This window comes from Perca fluviatilis, chromosome 12 (assembly GCF_010015445.1).
Source record: "Perca fluviatilis chromosome 12, GENO_Pfluv_1.0, whole genome shotgun sequence".
In the NCBI taxonomy this organism is placed as follows: domain Eukaryota; kingdom Metazoa; phylum Chordata; class Actinopteri; order Perciformes; family Percidae; genus Perca; species Perca fluviatilis.
The window spans coordinates 8,120,405-8,143,987 of record NC_053123.1 but is presented as its reverse complement, the minus strand read 5'-3'; the positions used below and the strand labels follow the sequence as shown (position 1 = coordinate 8,143,987).

Genomic DNA, 23,583 nt, shown 5'->3' with positions numbered 1-23,583 from the left:
TTTGCCTTTCCTTTTTGGAAAAAATTGGAAAAAGCTTGAATGGCATTGGCTTGGCCAGACTGACTTGCAGAGCAAATTTGCCGGAAGTTCGTCAGGGTTTACCCAGGCTACCAATTAGAACCACAAATCCACAACATACAGTATATTACCTATCTGTTCTGATGCTTTGTTAACCCTAACTTCATAGTTATTCTAATGGGCATTATGTTGCCTGTAAGCTTCATTGATCTTCATCAGTGATCTCACAAAATGGCAACACAAGTGGTAGAACATATCTACATCTGCTCAAGAGTCCAAGCACTAAAGAAGAAGATGGGGATGAGGTGCACATGGAACATAAATTGAAAGTGCTTTGCTAAAGCTTAACACTGACAAAAATAAATAAAAGCAATAGAGTTATGTATTTAAATAGGCCATTGTATCCTTTTAAATGTTAATTTTCTATATCAAATATATAACCTGGAAGGCAAACTCTGCATACTGATAAAAAATATTCATATATATATATCAGAGATTTGATCAGCCATGATCTTGCAACCCAAGAGGTTGAGTTCAATAACCCCCGAGAGCATCTGTTGATAAAAGTGTATGATGGACACCGTGATAGCTGTCACATACTTGTGTTTTTCTGAAGTTAAGAAGAGAAACATTGCTGGTGGGAGAGATACCAGCAAGGGGAGCTACTCTACTGTGAATCCATCTCCCTCAGCATTTCCAATCTAAGGTTTGTTGAAGTCTAAAAGGAATTCAAAAGGGTACTATTTTTTAACTTACACTTTGGCCTCTAAGATGTATTTCTTACACTTGTGGGTTCAAAATTAACAGCCTTTCTATTCTCTCTCACATTTTACTGTTATGCTATTAAGGAAACATACATTTTTTAAAAAGCATGTTGTAATTACATATTTCATGGTCTTCAAACATGAGTACAAGAGGGGGATGCATTTATTTATCACTTGCCATGTGCGAGTCCAGAGTCTTTCTGACCGTATCACACAGCTGCAATAAAACACTAACTTGCACCGCTTGCATGTGATAATCATCTTTTAGTTATGTAACTATGCAATGAGAATAAAACAGAATTGTTTTAAAAGAGCTCGGCTATCCGTTGATAATATCAGTCCATCTGTTTCAAGCCACAATGAAGTATCCAATGTGGGTTGCTTCCTTGTATGTTTTTTGTCTGTATGTTTGCCGGAGCAGTGAGCTGAATGGAAAGGAGGACTTCATTCTTGTTGCGGGGCCTCTGACAAAGCAGCTGGTGAGAAGCTCAGGCAGTGCAGTGAATGATGCATTTGACTGCAGTCTCCTCATACCTCCAGGCTCTAAACAGTACTTTGAGCACCTCCAGATCAGAGGGGTGACTCACTTCAAAGTGTTGCTCTCATGGGCTCAACTCCTGCCTACAGGCCTCCCCAGCCAACCGCAGCAGGCTGTGGTTACCTGTTACCAGACCCTGCTGAAACAGCTGCTGGAGGTGGGCCTTCAGCCTCTGGTCGTCCTTCATGGATCCACAGTGCCAGACACTCTGAGATCAAGGTATGGAGGCTGGGAGAGCCAAGAGCTGGGAAAGATGTTTCAGCAGTATGCAGAGTTTGCCTTCCAGGAGTTTGGAGCACTGGTGCATTCATGGGTGACCCTGAGTGACTTGGATGATGTTTGGCATGATGGGCAGCCTTCAGGTGCTCCCGGTCCTCTGCAAAACATCCTCCAGCTCAACAAGAACATTTACCAGCTCTACCATCAACGGTTTCCTGACAAAGGTAAGTAAGACTCATAAGAGAAGGAGGAGATGAATAAAATGATTGATTGATTTAGCTTCTGTTTGCAGGACATTATTTCTTGTCACCCTTAATCCTCCAAAAATATGTTTCCATTACTACATTGACTTACTGTATATATGGTATTTTCAATGTGTCTTGAGAAGTAACTTGTAAAAAAAGATTACTTTATGACCAACTGATTATCGTAATTTTTCTATCTGAAACCCTTCACCCCATTATTTATGACACAGATTACATGTGTAGATTACCATGCCTATCTCAATAATCAATCCAGATGAGATCAATAAAAGAAGCTAAGCACGCATGCCAATGTAAAGCTTTTTCTTCTTGCAGATTTGTCATAGTAGGAAAAGCACAGGTGTTACTAATAACATCAATGATGGCTCGGTTCTATTCACGTGTCTCACTATTCACGTTCAGTGTAGTCTCGCTTTGCCAGAGTGTGACAGTGAGCCAGCACGCACAATACCAGGACCCTGAAACTGAGCAGCCATCGTTCATTTATTATTTTAAACTTGTGCTTTGTCAAAATATCATCAGTAATCAAGGCTTATGTTAAGGTCCTATGATCACATTGTGCTAAGAGTGTCTTTATGCACATTCACAGGGAGACGTTTGTCAATCGGGTTGAGAGCTAAAGACGTTGAAATTCTTCCCCTGATCAAAGATTCAACTACAGTAAGCTGCTTCTTCTGGTCTCTCGTGTATATGCATCTTTGAAACGTTTTCTTTCTTTATATTTTTTTATATTTTCAATATTGTATTTAAGGGACATTTTACCATCATTTTTGTGGATGTCATAATTCCACCTGTAATAATAATAAATGTATGTGGTATTAAGCAATACACTTAAATATACAACTTGGTCCTTCATTTAAAGCACATCTCCCTGCAAACAAGAAGTGTATAGTATTTACATATAATGTATGTATTTATCGCCACTGTTCATCACACCCCCAACCGGCTCGTCAGACACCGCCTACCAAGAGCCTGGGTCTGTCCGAGTTTTTCCTCGCCACTGTCGCACTGCTTGCTCTTGAGGGACTTATTGTAATTGTTGGGGCTTTGTAAATTATAGAGTGTGGTCTAGACCTACTCTATCTGTAAAGTGTCTCGAGATAACCTATGTTATGATTTGATACTATAAATAAAATTGAATTGAATTGAATTATAGACAACGTACTCTAGAATAGTTGTCCATAAAGTTCTGATTGTTGTTGCATGTATGAAGGGGTCAGACTGCACCACAAGTTTTGCAATTTTTTTTTCGACCTCTTGGTAGCTGTCAAGCATCCTCCTTGTACAGATCTAGAAGTGATGGTCTCATCTTTGCAAGGTCCCGGTGGTGCCTTATTTTCTATTTGATTCAGCATTTTACAAAGTGCATTGTCAGCTATTCAAAATGTTTCATATCTCCCCTTATTATCTTAACTCTTTGACACTAAGTGTTCAAAGATTATGTGTCAGCAACTTGTTGCCCATGCCTGTATCTTTACTCTGACACACATTCATCGCAAAACAACAAAACTTTTGGATAACATTAGTATATTGTGTATTAATGTCGGCACTATGGCTATAAAACTTAAACAAGCACTTTTTATTTCATTAAAAGACATGAGTGGGATAGCTTACTGTGCTGTATCTTTTATTTTGAACAGATGGACTTCTTGTCAGTGCACATTGAATATAACTGTGCCTCTGCATCAAACTTTGCAAAGGAGCTGAGCAGCTTACAGGTACAGTAAACATCCAAGGGTGTTTCTTTTCACGTTGCATTTCATGTTTTGTATCCCACGGCAGCCACATGCATGTTATGTTGTAGATGTCCAGTGGGGACTTGCCTATCCTGATATACGAGATGACTGTTCATGGTTGTCCCTACAATGATTACCAGCTTCTTGGCAATTTCGTCCAAGGTAAATTTCATGGAACAACAGCGTCTCTCTCAAAATTACACTACTTATCATTTACTAATAAACTACTATCACTTTTTGTGCTTTGTGAACAAGTCCAAAATGCAGTTACAACAGGAACTATACACATGAAATTAAACAAAGTCTGCCTTCAAGTGACCATTCTTTTTAAATTCATGAATGCGCCTGTGGTTCTTCTACTGTCGAGTATTAATTATTATTATTATGATTCATAATCATAAATTCTAGTGAATTGTAGATGAAGTTGGATATTTTCAACATGATCCTCTGTGTTTTACTGACAAGACATATCAAGGCTAGCCTGTTGTAAATTGCAATATCATAAACTTTTACAGTACAATAATCATGGCAGTGTTATTAGAAGTGTTATCATATGGCAGTGATCATTGCAAATTGTTTTCTTTATGGTCCAGTAAAGTTTTACAAGGAAAATCATATTCATGGCACACCTGGACTTGTTTTCTAATTAAAAGTTAATGCATACAACACAATGCAATGTGTTTAGCAGGCAATACATATTGTTTGTCATTTAATCTTGACTCTGGCAAGAACATTTTAAACGTTGATTGGTTAGATAAAGAATGTAGGGTTTAAAACGCCTAATTTATTAAGTATTTGTTGCAAATTAATTAATGATGTCAACTATCAATAACTGATGTCAACAGTTTTAGCCATGCTAGCAGTGTGGCTCTCTAGTGACGGCCATGTCAGTCAGTCCACCACTTTGGTTAAAACTGAAATAACTCAACATCTATTGCTTGGATTGACATTACATTTTGTATAAAACTTCACAGTGCCCAGAGGATGTGTCCTACTGACAATGGTGATTCTCTACCGCCATCATGCGCATTACATTTGGGGTTTTGAGTGAAACTATTGGATGGATTGACATGATATTTGGTACAGAATTGCATGTCCCCCTCCGGATACATTGCAATAACTTTGGTGATCCTTTAACTTTTCAACTAGCGCCATCTTAAGATCAAGATCAATTTTTCCTTTAGTTCTTACTTTATTTTAGTGCTAATTAGCGAATGTTAGCACGCTAAACTAAGATGGAGATCATGGTCACGAACGCTAAAACGCTGAGGAAAGCCTAACGTCTGTTTCCTTCTGTTTTGCATTATTAAAACATGTACAAGTATTATATACTTACATGTGAGTGGCAACTTCATTTGCCAGTTGTATGATTTTGGGATAGGCACACATTAGCGTCCTAAGACTATTGAGTTGAGCATGCCAGTTTTTTGTTTGAAAATGGTCACTATACCTGCTAAGCATGTGCTCTGTTAGGCTGTACTTAGTATGCTAAGTACAGCCTAACAGAGCTGCTAGCATTGATGCAGGTGCTTTTTAATATATATCAAAAAGGAATGTGTTTTTACTTCTGCATATGCCATTAATGCTGATCATAGAACTGTCAGTAACTCTGTCTTGCACTCATCACAGCCTTATTGAACAACAATGACCTGAATATTGTGGGATGTGACATGATGGATATGTTGGCTATGCTGGATGTGGAGGACTTCCCAACCAGGTAACTGTTTATCTTGGTGAAATATACAATTTACTATGTACAGTAGTGACAGTTTGTTACTTGAATGTTTACATTGTTTTATGTCCCTCTCTTTTCCAATAGTCATGACATTTCACAATACCATGGAATTAAAACATTTAGAAACAGTTATCAGAATGTGTGGAATAAGTTTGGGGCCCAGTCCACAACAGAACGAGATCTTTTCCTCAATGAATCATTCCCTTCTGGCTTCCAATGGGCCAGTTCCAGTGAATCCTTCAAGGTTGAGGGAGGCTGGGTAGAAGATGGTAAGGGAGAGACCATTTGGGACCGTTTTGGTCACGACGGCCTAGCCTTTGAAAATCAGACAGCTGATCTAGCTTGTGACAGTTACCACAAGGTGGATTATGATGTCTACCTCCTGCGAGGTCTTCATGTCAACACCTACCAGTTTTCCATCTCCTGGGCCCGTATTTTCCCCTCAGGCCACCGGGGCAGCCAATCAGAGAAAGGGGCGCACTACTATGACAAGCTGATCAATGCTCTCATTGAGTCTGACATACAACCTGTTGTCACTCTCTACCACTGGGATCTGCCTCAGGCACTCCAGGACTATGGTGGATGGACCAACGCTTCCATTGTTGAAGCATTCAAGGATTACGCAGACTTCTGCTTTTCCAGGTTTGGAGACAGGGTCAAGACCTGGAACACATTCAGTAGCCCCTGGGTGGTGAGCCATGCTGGGTATGGCACTGGTGAGCATCCCCCTGGAGTAAAAGATTACGTGGTTGCCTCCTATCAGGTGAGAGCAATATTAATATTAATATTAAATACATGTTGATGCACAGCCGTTCTGCATTTACTAATGTCATTATTTCTTTTTTCTTTGCAGGTCACTCACAATATGCTCAAATCCCATGCTGAGGCCTTTCATGTCTACAATGACAAGTACAGGAAGACACAAGGAGGGAAGGTAGGCATTGCATTGAACTCTGACTGGGCTGAGCCCATGGACCCCTCCAGACCTGAAGACATAGCAGCTGCAGATCGCTACCTGCAGTTCATGCTGGGCTGGTTTGCACATCCCATCTTTGTAAATGGAGATTATCCTGCAACACTCAAGACTCAGATTGAACAGAAAAGAAACGAGTGTCCCCTCTCTGAGCCTGTAAGACTTCCAGTTTTCACTACTGAAGAGAGCCAGCGGATACGTGGAACAGCTGACTTTTTGGGATTAAACCACTATACCTCTCGGTTGGTCAACAACAGTGTTGGTGGCTGCACCACTGGTCCTCAGGGGGTAGGTGACTTCCAGGCACATGTGGACCCGTCATGGTCCTCTACAGCTTCTGACTGGATCTATTCTACACCTTGGGGACTTAGAAGGCTTCTAAACTACATTTCCACTGAATACTTGAATGTTACCAAAGTGCCCATCCACATTACTGGGAATGGTATGCCTACTGAGTACAGTGGGGACACTCTCGATGACACCAATAGGATAGAGTACATGAAGAGTTACATCAATGAGGCCCTGAAAGGTCAGTGTACAGAATTTATCTGAAGAAAACCACCTTTTATACAGTATTGAATTATTTTCAACTTTAATGTGCTGTTGTGTGTGTCCATTTTGTAGCAATATTCTTAGATGGAGTCGATGTGCAGCGATTCACAGTGCAGTCACTCATGGATGGATTCGAGGGAAAACAAGGCTACAGCCAAAGATATGGTCTTCACCATGTCAATTTCGAAGAAGCAGACAGACCAAGAACCCCAAAACAATCAGCATATTACTACTCTGAGGTCATCAAGCAAAACGGATTTGGGTCACTAAAAGGGGATGTTTTTAAAGGGGCAGAGATGCAACTTACCCGCCAGCCAACTGCTTTACCATCCTCAGAGGTTCCGTCTAAATCAAAGGTTGTCTGGGAGAAATTCTCACACCAGTCTAACTTCCAGAGAAAACTGTACCACTACGGCACTTTCCCACAAGGATTCAATTGGGGAGTATCATCTTCTGCTTACCAGATTGAAGGTGGCTGGAACGCTGATGGGAAGGGGCCAAGCTTCTGGGATACGTTCACCCAAAAACCTGGCAGTATTCCTGCTAACGCCAATGGAGATGTGGCCAGTGACAGCTACCACAGACTGAATGAAGACTTCTACATGCTGCGAGCTCTTAGGGTAAAGTCATACAGATTCTCTTTGTCCTGGTCCAGGATCTTTCCTGATGGTCGGCGCACCTCCCTGAACCAGAAAGGTGTTGACTACTACAATAGACTCATTGAGGGCCTCTTAGTATACAACATCACTCCCATGGTGACTCTCTACCACTGGGACCTTCCTCAAGCTTTACAAGACCTCGGTGGCTGGGACAATGTAGAGATGATTAATATTTTTAACGACTTTTGTGACTTCTGCTTTGCCACCTTTGGCAACAGAGTGAAATTTTGGATGACCTTCAACCAGCCTCACACAATTGCATGGTCAGGATATGGACTTGGACAGATCCCACCAAATGTTAAGAATCCAGGAATTGCACCATACAGAGTTGCACACAACCTTATAAAAGCACACGCCAAGGCTTACCACACATATGATGATAAGTATCGCAAATCCCAAGGCGGTCTAGTATCCATTGCCCTGAATGCTGATTGGATTGAACCTAAAGATGTTCATGTTCCCCGTGAAGTAGTGGCTGCTGACCGCGCTCTGCAGTTCCAACTGGGCTGGTTTGCTCACCCCATTTTCAAGAACGGGGACTATCCTGATGCAATGAAGTGGCAAGTTGGAAACAAAAGTGAACTCCAGGGTCTTACAGAGACAAGACTGCCTTCCTTCACTGAAGAAGAAAGGAGCTTCATCAAGGGAACAGCTGACATGTTCTGTGTAAATCATTACACTACAAAGATAGTAAGCCATGCTACATTGAGGCTTGCCCCTCAATCTTATGAATATGACCGGGACTTGTCAGAAGCTGAGGAAGGTGGTTCACCAACAACTGCCATCAGTAACCAGAGAGCTGTAGCATGGGGCTTGAGAAGACTCCTCAACTGGATCAAAGAGGAGTATGGAGATCCAGAGATTTACATAACTGAGAATGGAGTTGCGACAGACTCAAAGACAACTTGGGATGACTCTGCCAGAGTATTTTATTACAAGACCTATGTTGATGAGGCTCTGAAAGGTGCACTGACATAAATACATTTGCTAATATAAATATTATGATTGTCATGACTTTTTAGATTTTTAGTCTTGGTCATTTATTTGTGTGTGTATGTTTTATTAACAGCCTATGATCTTGATGGCGTGAAGTTGAAAGGATACATAGCAACATCTTTAATGGATTCTTTTGAGTGGCTCAATGGGTACAAAGTTGGATTTGGGCTGCACCATGTGGACTTCACTAACCCAAACCGGCCGAGAACACCAAAGTATTCAGCTCATTTCTACTACCAAGTCATAAAGGACAATGGTTTCCCTACACCTGATGATGAGAAGCAACTTTATGGACATTTCCGCAAAGATTTTATGTGGAGTACTGCAACGGCATCATACCAGGTAACTGTTTCGATGAAGCCCCTTCATTAATGCTGGATCGGGAAATTGCACATACATTCCTTACTCTGTTGTTTCTATTTAAATCTCTGTTTTACATTTACTCTCTCCAGATTGAAGGGGGATGGAGAGCAGATGGAAAAGGTCTTAGCATCTGGGACAAGTTTGCTCACACTCCTCTCCGAGTGTACAATGATGACAATGGTGACATAGCCTGCGACAGTTACAATAAAGTAGAAGAGGATGTTGCTATATTGAAGCAACTTAAGGTGACCCATTATCGTTTCTCCATATCCTGGCCAAGGGTGCTTCCTGATGGCACTACCAAGCACATCAATGAGGCTGGACTCAACTACTACCACAGATTGGTGGATGCACTGCTTGCAGCAAACATCCAACCCCATGTATGTGTAATTCTTACCAGCATCTCAAACAATTATTTGAAATGGAAAGTAAACTGTAACTGCTTTTCCTTTGTTGTCAGATCACTCTCTACCACTGGGACCTTCCACAAGCTCTCCAGGATGTTGGTGGCTGGGAGAATGAGACTATTATTGTCAAATTCAGGGATTACGCTGATCTCATCTTTAGCCGTCTTGGCCACAAAGTGAAATTTTGGATCACTATTAATGAGCCGTACAATATCGCCAATATAGGCCACGGCTATGGAGCAGCTGCCCCAGGTTTTCTTTTACATAATGCTATTCATCTCACACTCCTACGTCACATTAATGTATGTTCACTTGTTTGGTGTGAAAAACAGGTTAAAACAAGAAATGTTATCGAAACAGTATTGCATGGTCATGAAGTGAGAAAACAGTGTTATTTTATGTACTACAATCCTTAATCTGACCTTTGTAAACCGCAATAACAAAAAGCATAAAGCTAAACAAACTAGCTAATATGTCTGTTCCTCCTTGTGTGTGCCCAGGGATCAGTTTCCGACCAGGCACTCTGCCCTACATTGTGGGTCACAACCTGCTTAAAGCTCACGCTGAAGCCTGGCATCTCTACAATGACACGTACCGGGCCAAACAGAAAGGAATTATCTCTATCACCATCAACTCTGACTGGTCAGAACCCAGAAATCCCTATAAGCAGGAGGACATCGATGCTGCAAGACGTGTGGTGCAGGTATGACAAAAACAAAAACGGAGATACTTTTACACAACTTACTGTTTGCAGACTCTTCTTTTGTACACACATTTTATAATATACATGTAGGGCAATAGTTGTTTAGGTCTCTAATAGCTGTTGTGTGTCTCCTTGTGCAGTTCTACATTGGCTGGTTTGCCCATCCTGTTTTTAATGGAGACTACAGCAACATGATGAAGACAATCATTCGAGAGCGAAGCTTAGCTGCTGGTCTTTCTAAATCTCGGTATTATGAAAACTCACATTTAAGTCTGAAAAAAAAAATTATGGAAAATGTATGCATTCATCAGGTAAATTGAATTAGTTTGATTAAATCTCTCCAGGCTGCCTGAGTTCACTCCTGATGAGATAAAGAGGATTAAGGGTACCTATGATTATTTTGGGTTCAACCATTACACCACTGTCCTGGCATTCCCTGTGAACTATGGAAACCTTCAGCACTATGATGCTGATAGGTAAGCAAGTCATACATGATCACAAGGTGATGTGCTGAAGATGTATCTTAATTTTTGTGAACAAAAAAAAAAGTCACTGATTGGATCTTCTTAGGGGTGCAGGAACAATAGCTGATCGTACCTGGCTGGATTCAGGCTCATCCTGGCTGAAGGTCTCTCCGTTTGGATTCCGCCGGATATTAAACTTCATTAAGAAAGAGTATGGAAATCCACGTATTATCATCACAGAAAATGGCATGTCAGAGCGGGGACCTATTGACCTTAATGATATTCATAGGAGCTACTACTATGAAAAATACATCAACCAGATGCTGAAAGGTATCAAACCACAACTTCCATTGTATATTTTTAATATAGATCATTGACAATATCTCAAGTAAAGTATCTCTAAATAGTGGATGCAGTTTGGTCCATGGTAATCCTTCTGTTTCACTGAATAATGTTCATGTCTAAAGCAAGATACTGAATTCCTAGTATATAAAACAAGAATTTTGCATTCCTAAAGGTGTTCATTTTCTCCTCCCAGCATACTTGCTAGATAACGTGGATATCCGTGGTTACACAGCTTGGTCACTGATGGACAACCTAGAGTGGGCTACTGGCTTTTCAGAGAGATTTGGCCTTTTCTACATCAATCGCTCAGACCCTAAACTGCCTCGAGTTGCCAAGACTTCTGTCGCCCTCTACTCCACCATCATCAACTGCAACGGATTCCCCGACCCCGCCATGGGTCCCCATGAGTGCTTGAACTCTGTGCCCGAACGTAGGTTGATGAACTCATAAACTGACAGTTGGAACTAAGATCCGCACCCAATCAATAATGTAAATCAATGACGTAACGTACAGCAGTGGTTCCCAAACTTTTTCACGTCAAGGAGCCCTAAACTGACACAAATTAGACCATGGACCCCAATTTGATAAGATTGTGAAGATTATTTTATCACAGAAAGTGTATGACAGCCATTACCAACATAGTCATACATTCTGTCATTGTGTTACTTATGGATAGAATTATTGTGAAAATAAATTATATCCCCTCAAGGACCTCTGGGAGTCCCCGGACCCCACTTTGAAAACCATTGACGTACAGTGTACAGAACCTAAAATGTATTGTGATATACTGATCCAGTTGCTAGTAAGCCCATAGGAGTTACTGCAGTAAGCCTAATTTTGTTAAGGCCTAAAGGAACAGTGCAACATTTTAGAGTTAGATGAGAGAATACCACGTCTGTTAAGTATCGACCTGGAGCCGGTAGACAGTTAGCTAAGCTTAGCTAAAAGACTGAAAGCAGGCTTAAACAGCTTGCCTGGCTTTGTCCAAAAGTAACAGTCACCTTTAAAGCTAACTAATTACAATGTTGTATCTTTTTGATCTGTACAAAATCCTAAGTAAAAATAAACGGAGGTTGTGCGTTAGACTATTTCTTAGTCAAGAGTCTTGTTGTCATCTTATTAAACAAAATATATAACGTGTTAATCACTGAGCTTTAGAGGCGCTGGTAGGTGGATTTTGTTCCCTTTGGACAGAGCCAGGCTATCTGCTTCCTCGTGCTCTCAGTCTTTATGCTAAACTAAAGCTAACCGCCTGAAGTCTGTAGCTCCATGTTAAACAGACAGACATGGCTGTGCTATTGATCTTCATCTAACTCTTAGCAAGAAAGCAAATAAGCATTTCCCCCATAAAACGTCACTATTTCTGTAAAAACACCACTCAATAGTAGAAAAACTTTAGATTTATGTCACTTTAGGTTTTCTGTTCCCACATTTAGAATGTGTAAAACAAAAATGGTTTAGATTTATAGTTAGTATTACTAACATGACAACCTTTGTGTCTTTTCTACAGCAACGAGTGCGCCGATCACGCCCGCTCCCAACACGGTGAGCTTCCTGGGTATGAAGCTCTCTACCAGTGATGCCGAGATCGGACTTACCACCACATTTGCTCTACTGACTGTTGCAGTGTTGGGAGCTATTTGTTTATCTTGTTTCCTTTATAAGGCAAAAAAACATTTTAAGGTTTAACTTTAGAAGAAGATATTGAACTATAAAAATGGAATGGAAGTTGAGTGGAGTGGAAATTCTAATTGCAAATATCAAGAGTTGTAATAGAAGTCTAACAAAGTAAACTGTCTGAGCTGCGTATTCATATAAACGCCATTTTATAAAACATCCTGCATAATAATAAAGTTGAGCAGGATTCAACTAATGTCTTATATTTGTCATTAATCCGATAACATTAATATGTTACTGCTGTTCTCAAGTCTAAATAATACAATTTGCTCATGATCCACGTTATTTGATTTAATGCTAAAACTGAGCCCCTGTAACTGTGAACCACATTGAATCCAACAAGATCTGCCCTTCGTTTGTGGTAGCACACTGTCCTATATTCAGAAAGTTAAACACAAGTAAGTCATTTATGAAGTAAAAATACCAAATATGATCTGGTTACAGCAGCAGGTCCACAAACAAACCAGTGAGATAGTCTTCCACTTTGATCAAGCCGAATATGAAACTTAATACAACCAATATGGGGCTGTAGCTCTGTCATTAGTTTAGATGTGGTTTAAGGTGTTTCCTGGAACAAAATGGTCTCCTAATCCTTATTGTGTTCTCAGAAGCTGCAGGTCAAACTGCACCAGTGGTGTAGCATTACCACTGTAGATATTACTGCCACTAGGGGTCACTGTAGTTTTGTTTACATCCTGCTACTGTCACTGCCCGCTACACACACAGATTTAAAACTTAAAAACTTTAACCACCCTATAAAGGAAACATGTCATTACATTTAAAGAATTTTGACATATGCTTCAGTTTGTTTGATGCCAAGAATATATTGATTATCTGACAAAATAAGTAATAAAACCAATGTATTGGACTGCAGTTTAATGTAAGATATTACATTTGACAAATTGACACTGCAATGGATGGATTGTTTTTTTGTAGGAGTAACTATTTTCTGCTAATTTCTAATCAAAGTGCAGCTTCTGAATAAGTCCCTCAGCAAGTGTTAATGGTGGCTGAATTGCAAACTCAACTTTAGCATTTAGGTTGAATTTATAATAATAATAATAATAATAATAATAATAATAATAATAAGTAATAAAACCAGACTCAAACCCCAGTGTTTTTGTTGGAAAATTTATTTTAAAAACTAACCACAAATAACTATCAATACAAAAAGTATAAAAAGTACAAAAAGCATTGTTCCAAAAAGAACTTGAGATGACAATATTTGAGTTGGCACTAATGTGGCACTGTGGGTATGATTCAGCATACAAAAGATGGCATCGCACAGCGCGTTCAAGGCATTGAATTTACATTGAAATGATTATGTTGTTTTACAACCCTCAATGAGATTCTGGAACATCGATAATCCCAACAAAAAAAAAAATCACGACATGGAACACAAACAGTATTTTCCCTTATTTTAGCAAACGATACAATTAAATCCAGATCTGTACGGAAAAAGGGAATGTTTGCTGGTCTGAGACGATGTGTAAATACTAAGTTGCAGGTTATTGATTTTTTTTTGTTGAAACTTACTGAAAAAAGAAACCGAAAACAGTTGAACTAAAAGAATGCACGTCCACGGACAGGCATCAGGGAACTAAGACAGCAGACCGAGAATGTGGTTTTAAAATTAAATCATGTCTGCCACAGTGACAGTAGCCTCTTTTCAGTACAACAATACTCACTAATACAAAAATAAAGAGCAGTATCAAATACATGTTTAAACGATACAAGACAATATCAAAAGTTATGTTTTTCAAGCATTACCCAGGTTTGTTTATTCCTTTGGACAGAGGCACCCCAAGTGTGTTCCAGTTACCATCGAAGCACCAGGCTTGGGAATGTTGACCGGTGCAGTGCCAACATTGTCAAAAACCATTTATAAAAAACAAAACAAATAGTGACACACTTGAGAGAAACCTTTGTATGAAAATTAACTCAAAATGTCTTCATCAGCATGACAATAACTCCAGTACCGTTTTGAGTGGTGCCTTGTCCATTAACCTTTGTTTTGCATCTCACTCCTGAGATCCACTTCCTCACAAAAGTAATTTTCTACGGTGTAAACATGTTCTTTGCACTACAACTGGCTTGGCCATACCTTTACAAAATGCCATAAAACAGAGTTTAGATCTAAGGCAAACTTGAGATGTATTCACTGTGAACTTCCAAAAGAGGACAAATTCTCCCGTAATAAAAAAATATATATATACACACACACATGGAAAGAAAAAAAAAAAAATTACAGTTATTAGCTGCCCTGAGGGAGAAGTACATGATAAGCTTAACCGTTCTTGCCGCACAACGGTAGTTTGTAAGCACTTTGGATCTTCAGACAGGCGTCTCAAGTATTGCTGGTTGAGACGACCGCTCTCCTCTTTGTCCCACCACAACTGGCCGTAATGCAGGAAGGCTTGGGCTGACTTCATCCACCTCAAGCAAGGTCATGTCACACACACACAAACACACACACTTGGATTCCCTTATGTCACCGATGTAAATTTTAGTCTTGTGTCAGCTGGTCTTATGAGAACCTACGCACGAAGACCTGTAAACAGAGAGATAGTGTCAGTAAAGCATTTCGTATTGATCGATACAAAATAAAAACGATAAAAAATAAAAAAGAACAAACTTATGAAGAGGATGAAAAGGTTTGAGGCCTCACCTTTCTCACATGTACTGCTCTGCTTCTCCTGGGCAAAGTTTAATCTATTCTGCTCAACCGCGGTTCCGTTGGACTCTGGGCTGCTGCTGCGCGACGGGCTGCTCTCCTCATTTTGGTAAGCCAGGTCCAGATGCTGCTGAGCCAGTTTCAGGTGTCGTCGCAGCCTCTCCAGCTCCCGCGACGAAGCCTCGTCGCCAAACGACTCGCGGCCCGAGTCTCCCAGGTTGTCCCTGAAGCCCATTTTCCCCGACGGGTCCTTCTTCAGAGCCGTGTGGTAGCCTGGAGGCGCAGATGGCTGGCGGCAGATGGAGGACCTCTGGCTGGACAGAGCCGGGTGACGGGGGGTGGGCGGCTGAGGCCGCGGTGCGCAAAAGCAGTCTCGGATACCGCTGATGCCGAGGTGAAGGATCTCCAACATGGTGAAGAGCAGACACAGGGCGCTGACGGCGTACATAATGAGCAGGAAGATGGTTTTCTCTGTGGGGCGCGAGACGAAGCAATCCACCGTGTGCGGGCAAGGGGAGCGCGTGCATACGTACGACGGGACCACCTCCAGCCCATAAAGGACGTACTGTCCAAACAGGAACGAGGCCTCAAAGATGGCACGCGACAGCAGCTGAAACACGTAGACCTTCATCAGGCCGTCGCGCTTGATGCGGCGGCGCCCGTCGTGCTTTTGCTGGGCTTCTCCGCGACTTCCTTTTCCTTTTCCGGCTCAATCTCCTCCAGGATCATGGGGTCCTCCTCCCCGTTATCCTCCGCTTCCTCGTAGTCCCGGTTGGCACCGCGGCTCACTATCGGCATCCTCTTCCGGCCCCGCGGCCGGTAGTCATCGTCCTCCATGCGGGCAATCTTGTGCATAGCAAAGCCAAGGTACATGATGGTGGGGGTGGTGATCATGATCACCTGAAACACCCAGAAGCGAATGTGTGACAGCGGCGCAAACGCATCGTAGCACACGTTCTCGCAACCGGGTTGCTGCGTGTTACACACAAATTTACTCTGTTCATCGTAGTAGATTGACTCGCCCCCGACGGCAGTCAGCACGATGCGAAAGACGATGAGGAGGGTGAGCCAGATTTTGCCCACGAAGGTTGAGTGGTTGGAAATCTCGTCCAACAGGCGCGTGAGGAAACTCCAGCTCATTTTGCCTCAGCAGTAGAAGGGAGGCTCTCAAACCTGTGCAGAAAAAGGAGGGGGGGGGGGGGGGGCGGGGAGATGCCAAGATGATTATTCAGATGTCACTTTTAAATGCATTTACCAAGAAAGTGCTCAATGACAGTAAAAGAGCATGTGGAAGGTAATATTTAGCAGTCACTGCAGAGTGGTCTCAACTACAAATCAATATTCATAACAAATCAATATGCCATATAAGCCATATGAAGGACAGCATTTAACAGATATGATTGTTAGCAAACATCAAGAATGATACAGACATAAGATATTTGAATGACTTCAAATTTAAATATATGCAACATTTTTCATTAAAACCCAATGATCGACCTAAATTAACTGAGTTAATAATTTTGGTACATCACATTTCACCATTGCTCATATTGACTCCCCGTGTTCTTGCACCAGGGAGCCACAAGATGGAGCTATTGTGTCACAGATCAACCACCACTGCCGTCACAAAGGGCATGCTCAGGCAATGATCCTGATGCTATTACCAAATCATGCAAGAACAACAACAACAACAACCAGACGGCTAACTAAAGAATCAAGTGAAATCCTTTTAGCCGAGTGGTGCTTGAGGCATATCGCACTAAACATTAAAGCCGCTATGAGCTGTAGTGTTCAGAGACAAAACATTCAAGTTGGAACCAAATGTGTGAAATGTCTAGTCATGGTTTAATACTCCAAAGCAGAGATCCCGAGGGGTTCCTCAGAGTTACTGCAGGGAGGGCCTCCAAATTGTCAATTTTTCAAAAATGAAAGTGTCTTAACATAATTCTAACTAGAGATTGCCTCCCGATGCCGATTCAGATACCTGAACTTGCGTATCACCCGATACCGAGTTTATTATCCAGTTTGACAGAAAAAGAACAAACTACTTTAACGTAGATTTTCTTTAGGGCTTCATTACGTGGCATCAGATCGGTGCATAAACTCCAGTACTTCCCGATACCAATACCAGTGTTTCAGGCAGGATCGGAGCCGATATCGGTATCGGAACATCTCTAATTCTAACATATTAGCAAATATAAATCCCCACTGATATGTTTACTGGCATAAAGGTAAGGTGGTCACTAAGGTAGCCACACACAGATAGTTAACCCTAAAAAAGGAGTCACTGTGCCACAAGTAGCCCATGTGTAACATTAAAACATGATTTATAAAATCATGCCAACAATTATTTTAATAGCTTAGTATTCTAAGCAAAAATGTATAAAGACTTTAGGCTGCTCTAAAGATTGTCAAAACAGGGCCGAAAAGAAAAAACAAAAGAGGCAATGAAGAGCTTCTGTGGTTTCACACCATCTGTGACCAACCTCATAACTTCTGCTGAGTAATTACACACTACCATAAACTACCAGGCTTGAGCCAAGTAAAGAAGCTACAGTGTGGTTGTGATTTTGTAGATTTATATCATTCCAGCTCTCATTTTAAGACTTTCACTACTTTTACATATTGAATTGTCTTTTAGATCAACAAGGTGCATGTCATAATAGACCAATGATGACAGGCTTTCAGGCCTGTTTAGAATGTTTTTGCTGCTGCGGTTAAAGAATATCCTATGTGTGCGAAATCACAAATCTTGGAATTTGCATTGTCCCTCTATTAAAACTCTGCAGCGGCTGAACTCAGATTACCACAAGATTAAGCAAGTATGAAGTAGCTCGGCAGCACATGATGGGCCGTAACATTAGTGTTCTTGACAATATATTTTCTAACAGTGAGTCGTGTGGTAGCATCTTTTAATCTCTCTAATATTCCTGCCTGGTCAGTGCCTCAAGAAAGGACAGGGATCCTAAACCTAAAGTAACAACACTGTCTCTATAGAGACACAAAGCTATGGAAAAACTACGCAATGACACAGTTTGTCCACTCAAATCTAAATCCAATGTTTAGTTATTGTTGAAATTCTAAATTTCGTTGTAAGCCAAAATGCAAAGTGACAATCTTCGTAAAGGAAGTAGCTGAATCTGAATAAAAGATGCAAATGGGATAACCAATTTGATCACAAACTGTCAATGATGGTGAACTAATGGCGCTTTTCCATTACATGGTACCTGCTCGACTCGACTTTTTTGGTTTTCCATTACGAAAAAAAGTACCTGGTACCTGCTAACATACTTTTTTTAGTACCACCTCAGTCGAGGTTCCAAGCGAGCTGAGGCGAGCCGAGAAGGTGACGTGAAAACCTGCAGGCTGCTGACTGGTCGGAAAGAATCGTCACTGATCACTGCATTGCTAGCGAGAGACGGCATTTTTAAATAGTTTAGCCAGCGGTGGTTTTTTGCTGCCGGAGGCTCCACGCAGAGCTTTCTCCGTAGCCTACAAGTGGTCTGATGTTTGTACTTGTGCGCTGGTGTGTGCATGTGTGATGTGCGAGTGTGGGGAGCTGGTGAGCGAGGGAGAAGTGAGAGAGTGACTGCGATTATCTCCGCAGCGAGTAGCGACTCTAGAGTCATATATATGTGAGAGAAACAAAGTGTCTCCCCTGTTCTTTCTGACCACGGTGGGAATTCTGGAGCAGTAAACGTTAACTATCTCTTTGATATGTTGTTTACGGAGACGGAGAACAAGGAAATGAGTTGGGGAAAAGCCATCAAAGCAACGCTACTAAGCTACGGCAGTCGCTATGACGACCAGCCACGCTGAGGCGGTACTAAAATCTGCAGTGGAAAACGGACGCACAGCGTGTCGAGGCGAGTAGAGTCTAGTCGAGCAGGTACCATGTAATGGAAAAGCGCCATAAAAGTCCAAGAACATTCCAATGACAACTCTGAACATCTGCAGGTTTAAGAACATGTTTTCACCTCATCCATAATGCATTATGGAAACCAAATTATTAACCACATAGCGACAGCAAATACCTATACTTGTTAGACGGCTGTTGTAGTGTTTAAATTTAAGTTTTAGTGTTTCCTCAGTTTCAAGGGCAGCTGCTTTAACAATCTTGCTTGCTGCAACTCTAAATGAATTGTTAATGCAATAGGGAGTCAAACAAATATTTCATATATTTCATAGTTACAAAACCTGCTTTTAAGCTTCACCTCATCAATCAGCAATCTAAAAACATACAAAGCCCAGTGTTGGCCTCCATAGTACCGGTTCTTCAGTCACTCCCAGGACATAAGCTGCCTACACATGAAAGGTGGCAAAACCGCTTTGTGCTGGCCGTTCCATTGATTTCCTAGTGGGGAGAGCGGTGCCGCCCAATTATGCACTGCAGTACCCCTGGCGTCGTGCACTTCTCAGATTTGCTGCTTTGCGCTCAAAGTTTAAATTATTTTAACTTTGACCTAGTTGCTGCTGACCTTTCGAAAGCACAACCAATGAGATAACAGCGGTCGTTACCTAGCAAAGGGGAAACGTGTAGCCGGCATTAGGCAGCAAAGTCATATTTACCTCGTTCCTTTTCATTTTAGAAAATTAGAATTAAGTATACCAACGATACCGTTAGATCTACACTACCACGTAATTGTGTGCACTTCTGTGATGTCAAGTCTCGTATTGCCAGACCTTCCTCCACATCGCTGCGGAGGAGGCTCTGGCTAGTCCACAAGGCACTCATCGATCAGAATGTGTACATCTCAAATCTGCAATGAACTTTTAATTTGTCAATTCGCAGTTTTGATTAAAGAAATGCATCGACTGAAAAACATCAAATGAGGGGGATAAGAGACCATGTACTGTCAAACAATCCAATGAACTAGCACTGAAAGCCCTTACAGATGATACATCACCCCCCAAATGCTCCAGTAGAGACCCTTAATAAGAGAGTTGTGCATCAGGGCTCTGCTGTCTTCATCAGTAATGTCAGTATGCTGTGAAACTAATTCCTGCACGTTTCTCCACAAATGTCCCATACATAGTCGTTTACTCACTGCTTTTACAATGTTTGCTTATTGCTCACAAAGGCTACCGTTGTTATAATAAAAATAATCCTTTTGACTTTCTGTAGTGCTGCCTTGCTTTAAAAAAAATAAATAAAAAACACACAGAGACAGCTAATCTAACATTCAATCTAAACTTAAAGCTGAAGCCTGTAACTCTTAACTAAAATATTGTAACTGTTGTCATTTCCATTGTCTAGTGTTGTTAAGGTTGGCACGCACCTTGGATCGGTTATGTGTATGTGCGTCAGAGGAACTGCAACAGCATTTGTGTACAGTGATGAAAGTGATAGATCATGCACTTGGCTACGATCACATTTCATCACTGGCTGACTCAAGTAAGCAGCAGGATTTGTGAGGGTGTGTATACTGTGTTTGGTCTCGAAACATCCACTTAGCCACACCAGACACCTAAGATAACTTAGTATAAACTTAATATAACTATAGTGGCCACAGATGATACAGGTACGGTTAGTTTAAAATCTGATCAAAATGTATTGGCTTATTATCTTTCACACAAACTAACATTGTTGATATATTTTGATGAGGACTGAAATTTTTACTACCTCAAAACTATTTACTGTATTGTCACTTACTAGACAATTATAGGCCTATACATATGTCACAGCCTTGTGAATGTATCAGTCCCACTCTAAATTACTGTGTAAAACCGATTTAAAAATTAATTTTTAAGAGCTAATGGGGATATCTTGAAGCTTGTGTTTCTCCAAAAAGATGCTAGTCTGTGTCTAGAGTCTATGAGATATAGGCTAGCCCACAAAAAACATGCCAATCAATTATGTTTAAATCTTTTTACTCTCTTACTTCAGTCTATGTCAATTTCATGGTCCATCTCCTGAGGCAGCCTCAGCCTATCTGTGGCACTTCAAAGAAATCAGTCGGTTTCCAAGTAAGGACCAAAATAATGCCGCTGCCTCAACACTGCCCAAGCCCTGCAGAACAGAGGGGCTATTGTGGCTCTCACATCTGGGAGGCTAGTTATGGTTATCCCTCCCTTATCCCAAAGCCCTAAAGCTAAGAGGCCCCGAGCTTACGGGGGAAAACCCCCCATAAAAATGACCGGCATGTGTGTCAAACTAAGGGAGTGACTTCCACTGGACTAAGGAAGAATACACCAATCCGCCCTTCGTATCACCAGGAGCCATAATACCATAAAACCTCGTTACTGGTAACGTTACACAAGTTCTTGAGTCTGCATTTGAAATAAAAAATAAATGAAAACAGAGAAAATTAGGAGTAGGCCTGATAAAGCAGTGTATTTGAACACTAATATCAAATAGTAAACTAAAATTCATCCAATTTGCACGGAGCATTAAAAAAAGAAAATCCTCCGCGTGGCTATCTGGACAACGTCACCGCGCCGCTCCACATGCTTCCACACAGCACAGCCACAAATCGATGGATAATTAAGCTAACGGTGTACACAGCTGCGCCACATTGTTTGGACAAAGTCAACTAGCTAGTGACTAAAGTAGCCTAGTGCTTTAAGCTAAAAAAAAAAAAAAAACATGGCTATTCTCCATAACATTTTGTAGACGGTGGGGGGCACGGGGGTGGGAGAGACATGGTCCCTGCGCGTTCCTCCATCACCAAATCCAGTAGATATAGTCATGCCCAATAAAATTTGCCAAATGTTCTGCATACCAGCAGAATTACACGGCAAGTGGTGCTAATGACAACAAATGCTGCGCCAATTTATCAGAAATCACAAAGTATTCCGCATAATGCAACCAATTTGGATGATTTAATTGGCGCTGCGTCCAGCCAGCCTGTCCGCGTGAACTAAACGTTAAGTTGGTGTTAAAACAATACATTTACCGACCCTGGCTTTGTGGACACGGGTTATTAAAACGCCGAAATCACGCCAGAAACCTTAAAAGCAACTCACGGTTCTCCCGGCGCTAAACTTAAAAGATATAACTTTAGCCAACGCACTATTGTTAGCAAAAGCTAAACCGCTACCTAACGCTAGGTGCTGTAACGTCTGCGTGTTATCTTACCTTCAGTTGTGATTTGGGGTTCTCTGCTTTCGCCCGACGGCTCCTCGAAGTTGTCGCTTATTTCAAGAGCTTGTTTTCCCTTTATTAAAATAAAGCCCTCCCGTTATAATATCAAGCCATCCAGTTTTTTTTTACTTCTTCTTTCCTGTGGGGAGCCTGCGTCTTCCTCCAGTTGTGTGCCGTAGCCTACTGCGGGGTGAGGACAAAGAATATTCCCAAATCCCCCCCCTTTTTTTTTTCTTCTCCTCCCACTTTCAACCGGGCACCCCACCCCCTGTCTGCGCAGAGTGGAGGAAAACGATCAACTGCCAGCATTCCTGATGCAATCCTTGCTTCGTCTTTCGCCCAGAACTTTACCCTGGACTCAGAGACGGAGAACATAACTCTGCAATCTGTGACACTAGAAGACCTCAAAAAAGTAGCCTAATACAGGATATTTAGCTAGTGTAAAAAATATAACGTTGTTTCAATTCAAAGACACTGTGCTTCCTACTTGAAATAGGCTACACAACGTGTAAAAACATGAAGTATTGTAATTGTTACCAACACGAATTTATTGGTGTTGTTACAACATAAAAGTTGTACATAAATGGTGCTTCATGTTATGACCTGCAAAATGTGTTATCTGCATGATCTGCCCACAGTGCTTAGAGCAGCAGGTGAAGGTAGCATCAGTTACACAATGGTTTGTGTGGTCTGTGAGGCAGCAGCTCTGTCATCACTGCATCTTTTGGGATGTGGAACGACATACAGCCAACTGGTAGGTAGTGAGTGCATGATGGGCTGCTTCCTGCTGTTACAGATGTTCGAAAGTAGTTGCCATCAGGAAGCCCCTTCCTCCAATGTCACACTTTCTTTGGCAAGGGCAGCACACACGTTTCCTCAGCCCCCCCCTTAGCATCTCTTTGAAGCTACATCTAAATGTTTATTAATAGAAGACAGAGGTGTTGATGGTATTTTTTTAGCCAGGAGTTATGTCCCACAATGCTTGAAGGGTTCTGGACCAGCATTGTCACGAATCCTAAAGTGAATAGTCAGTTGTCTTAACTCAGCACTATGTGGACTTGCTATTCAAAGAGAGAAAAAAAGCAGCATCTACCATCTGCAGTATGGCATTACCCTAACACTCAATCAAAGGTGAGATTTCCTTTAAGCAGTTGAATTTCCAGTAGGCTTACACAGCACTTTCCCCAGAGAAGTGACTTTAATGAGATATGTGTGGTTACCCAGATTAAATATTGCAGGCATCCAGTCCGCATCAGTCTCCCGAGGTAGTCACTCAAATTGAATGATTGCATTGTTATGCCCGGATCTCCTGAAATGCCAGTCTTCATTGCTTACCCACCTCCAAGCAAAAACGCAGACAAAGCAGATCTACTCTACTTTCCCATTATTGCTTGTTGCAAATGGGCGGCATGG

General features: G+C 41.5%; 2 protein-coding genes across 3 annotated transcripts; one reads left to right on the top strand and one right to left on the bottom strand.

Moving 5' to 3' along the window:
* The first annotated feature begins 1,505 nt into the window (after positions 1–1,505).
* On the top strand, positions 1,506–13,172 carry LOC120569509 (lactase-phlorizin hydrolase). Of its 2 annotated transcripts, XM_039817363.1 has the most exons (16): positions 1,691–1,763; positions 3,443–3,520; positions 3,607–3,700; positions 5,168–5,255; positions 5,358–6,036; positions 6,127–6,775; positions 6,871–8,421; positions 8,527–8,795; positions 8,906–9,196; positions 9,277–9,475; positions 9,724–9,926; positions 10,067–10,173; positions 10,271–10,402; positions 10,497–10,720; positions 10,929–11,165; positions 12,246–13,172. In XM_039817363.1, the coding sequence occupies exons 2-16, from the start codon at positions 3,443–3,445 to the stop codon at positions 12,422–12,424; spliced, it is 4,980 nt and encodes a 1,659-aa protein (XP_039673297.1). In that variant the 5' UTR covers positions 1,691–1,763; the 3' UTR covers positions 12,425–13,172. The 2 variants fall into 2 exon arrangements, with proteins under 2 accessions (XP_039673298.1, XP_039673297.1); XM_039817364.1 differs by lacking the exons at positions 10,067–10,173; positions 10,271–10,402; positions 10,497–10,720; positions 10,929–11,165; positions 12,246–13,172 and adding an exon at positions 2,392–2,462 and having other exon boundaries at positions 1,506–1,763; positions 9,277–9,784.
* A 355-nt stretch (positions 13,173–13,527) lies between these two features.
* Positions 13,528–22,381, bottom strand: gjc4b (gap junction protein gamma 4b). The gene is given in 4 exon segments (XM_039818760.1): positions 13,528–14,963; positions 15,081–15,762; positions 15,765–16,259; positions 22,165–22,381. Coding segments are annotated over 3 exon segments (1,158 nt in total). The 5' UTR covers positions 16,227–16,259; positions 22,165–22,381; the 3' UTR covers positions 13,528–14,949.
* Between the last annotated feature and the right edge of the window lie 1,202 nt (positions 22,382–23,583).

Excerpts from the sequence above, each read along its gene's own strand:
- LOC120569509 (XM_039817363.1), top strand. The coding sequence starts at position 3,443 with ATGGACTTCTTGTCAGTGCACATTGAATATAACTGTGCCTCTGCATCA. Across the intron at positions 8,796-8,905 it reads CTGCAACGGCATCATACCAG|ATTGAAGGGGGATGGAGAGC; the intron begins GTAACTGTTTCG and ends TACTCTCTCCAG. Across the intron at positions 11,166-12,245 it reads CTTGAACTCTGTGCCCGAAC|CAACGAGTGCGCCGATCACG; the intron begins GTAGGTTGATGA and ends TCTTTTCTACAG.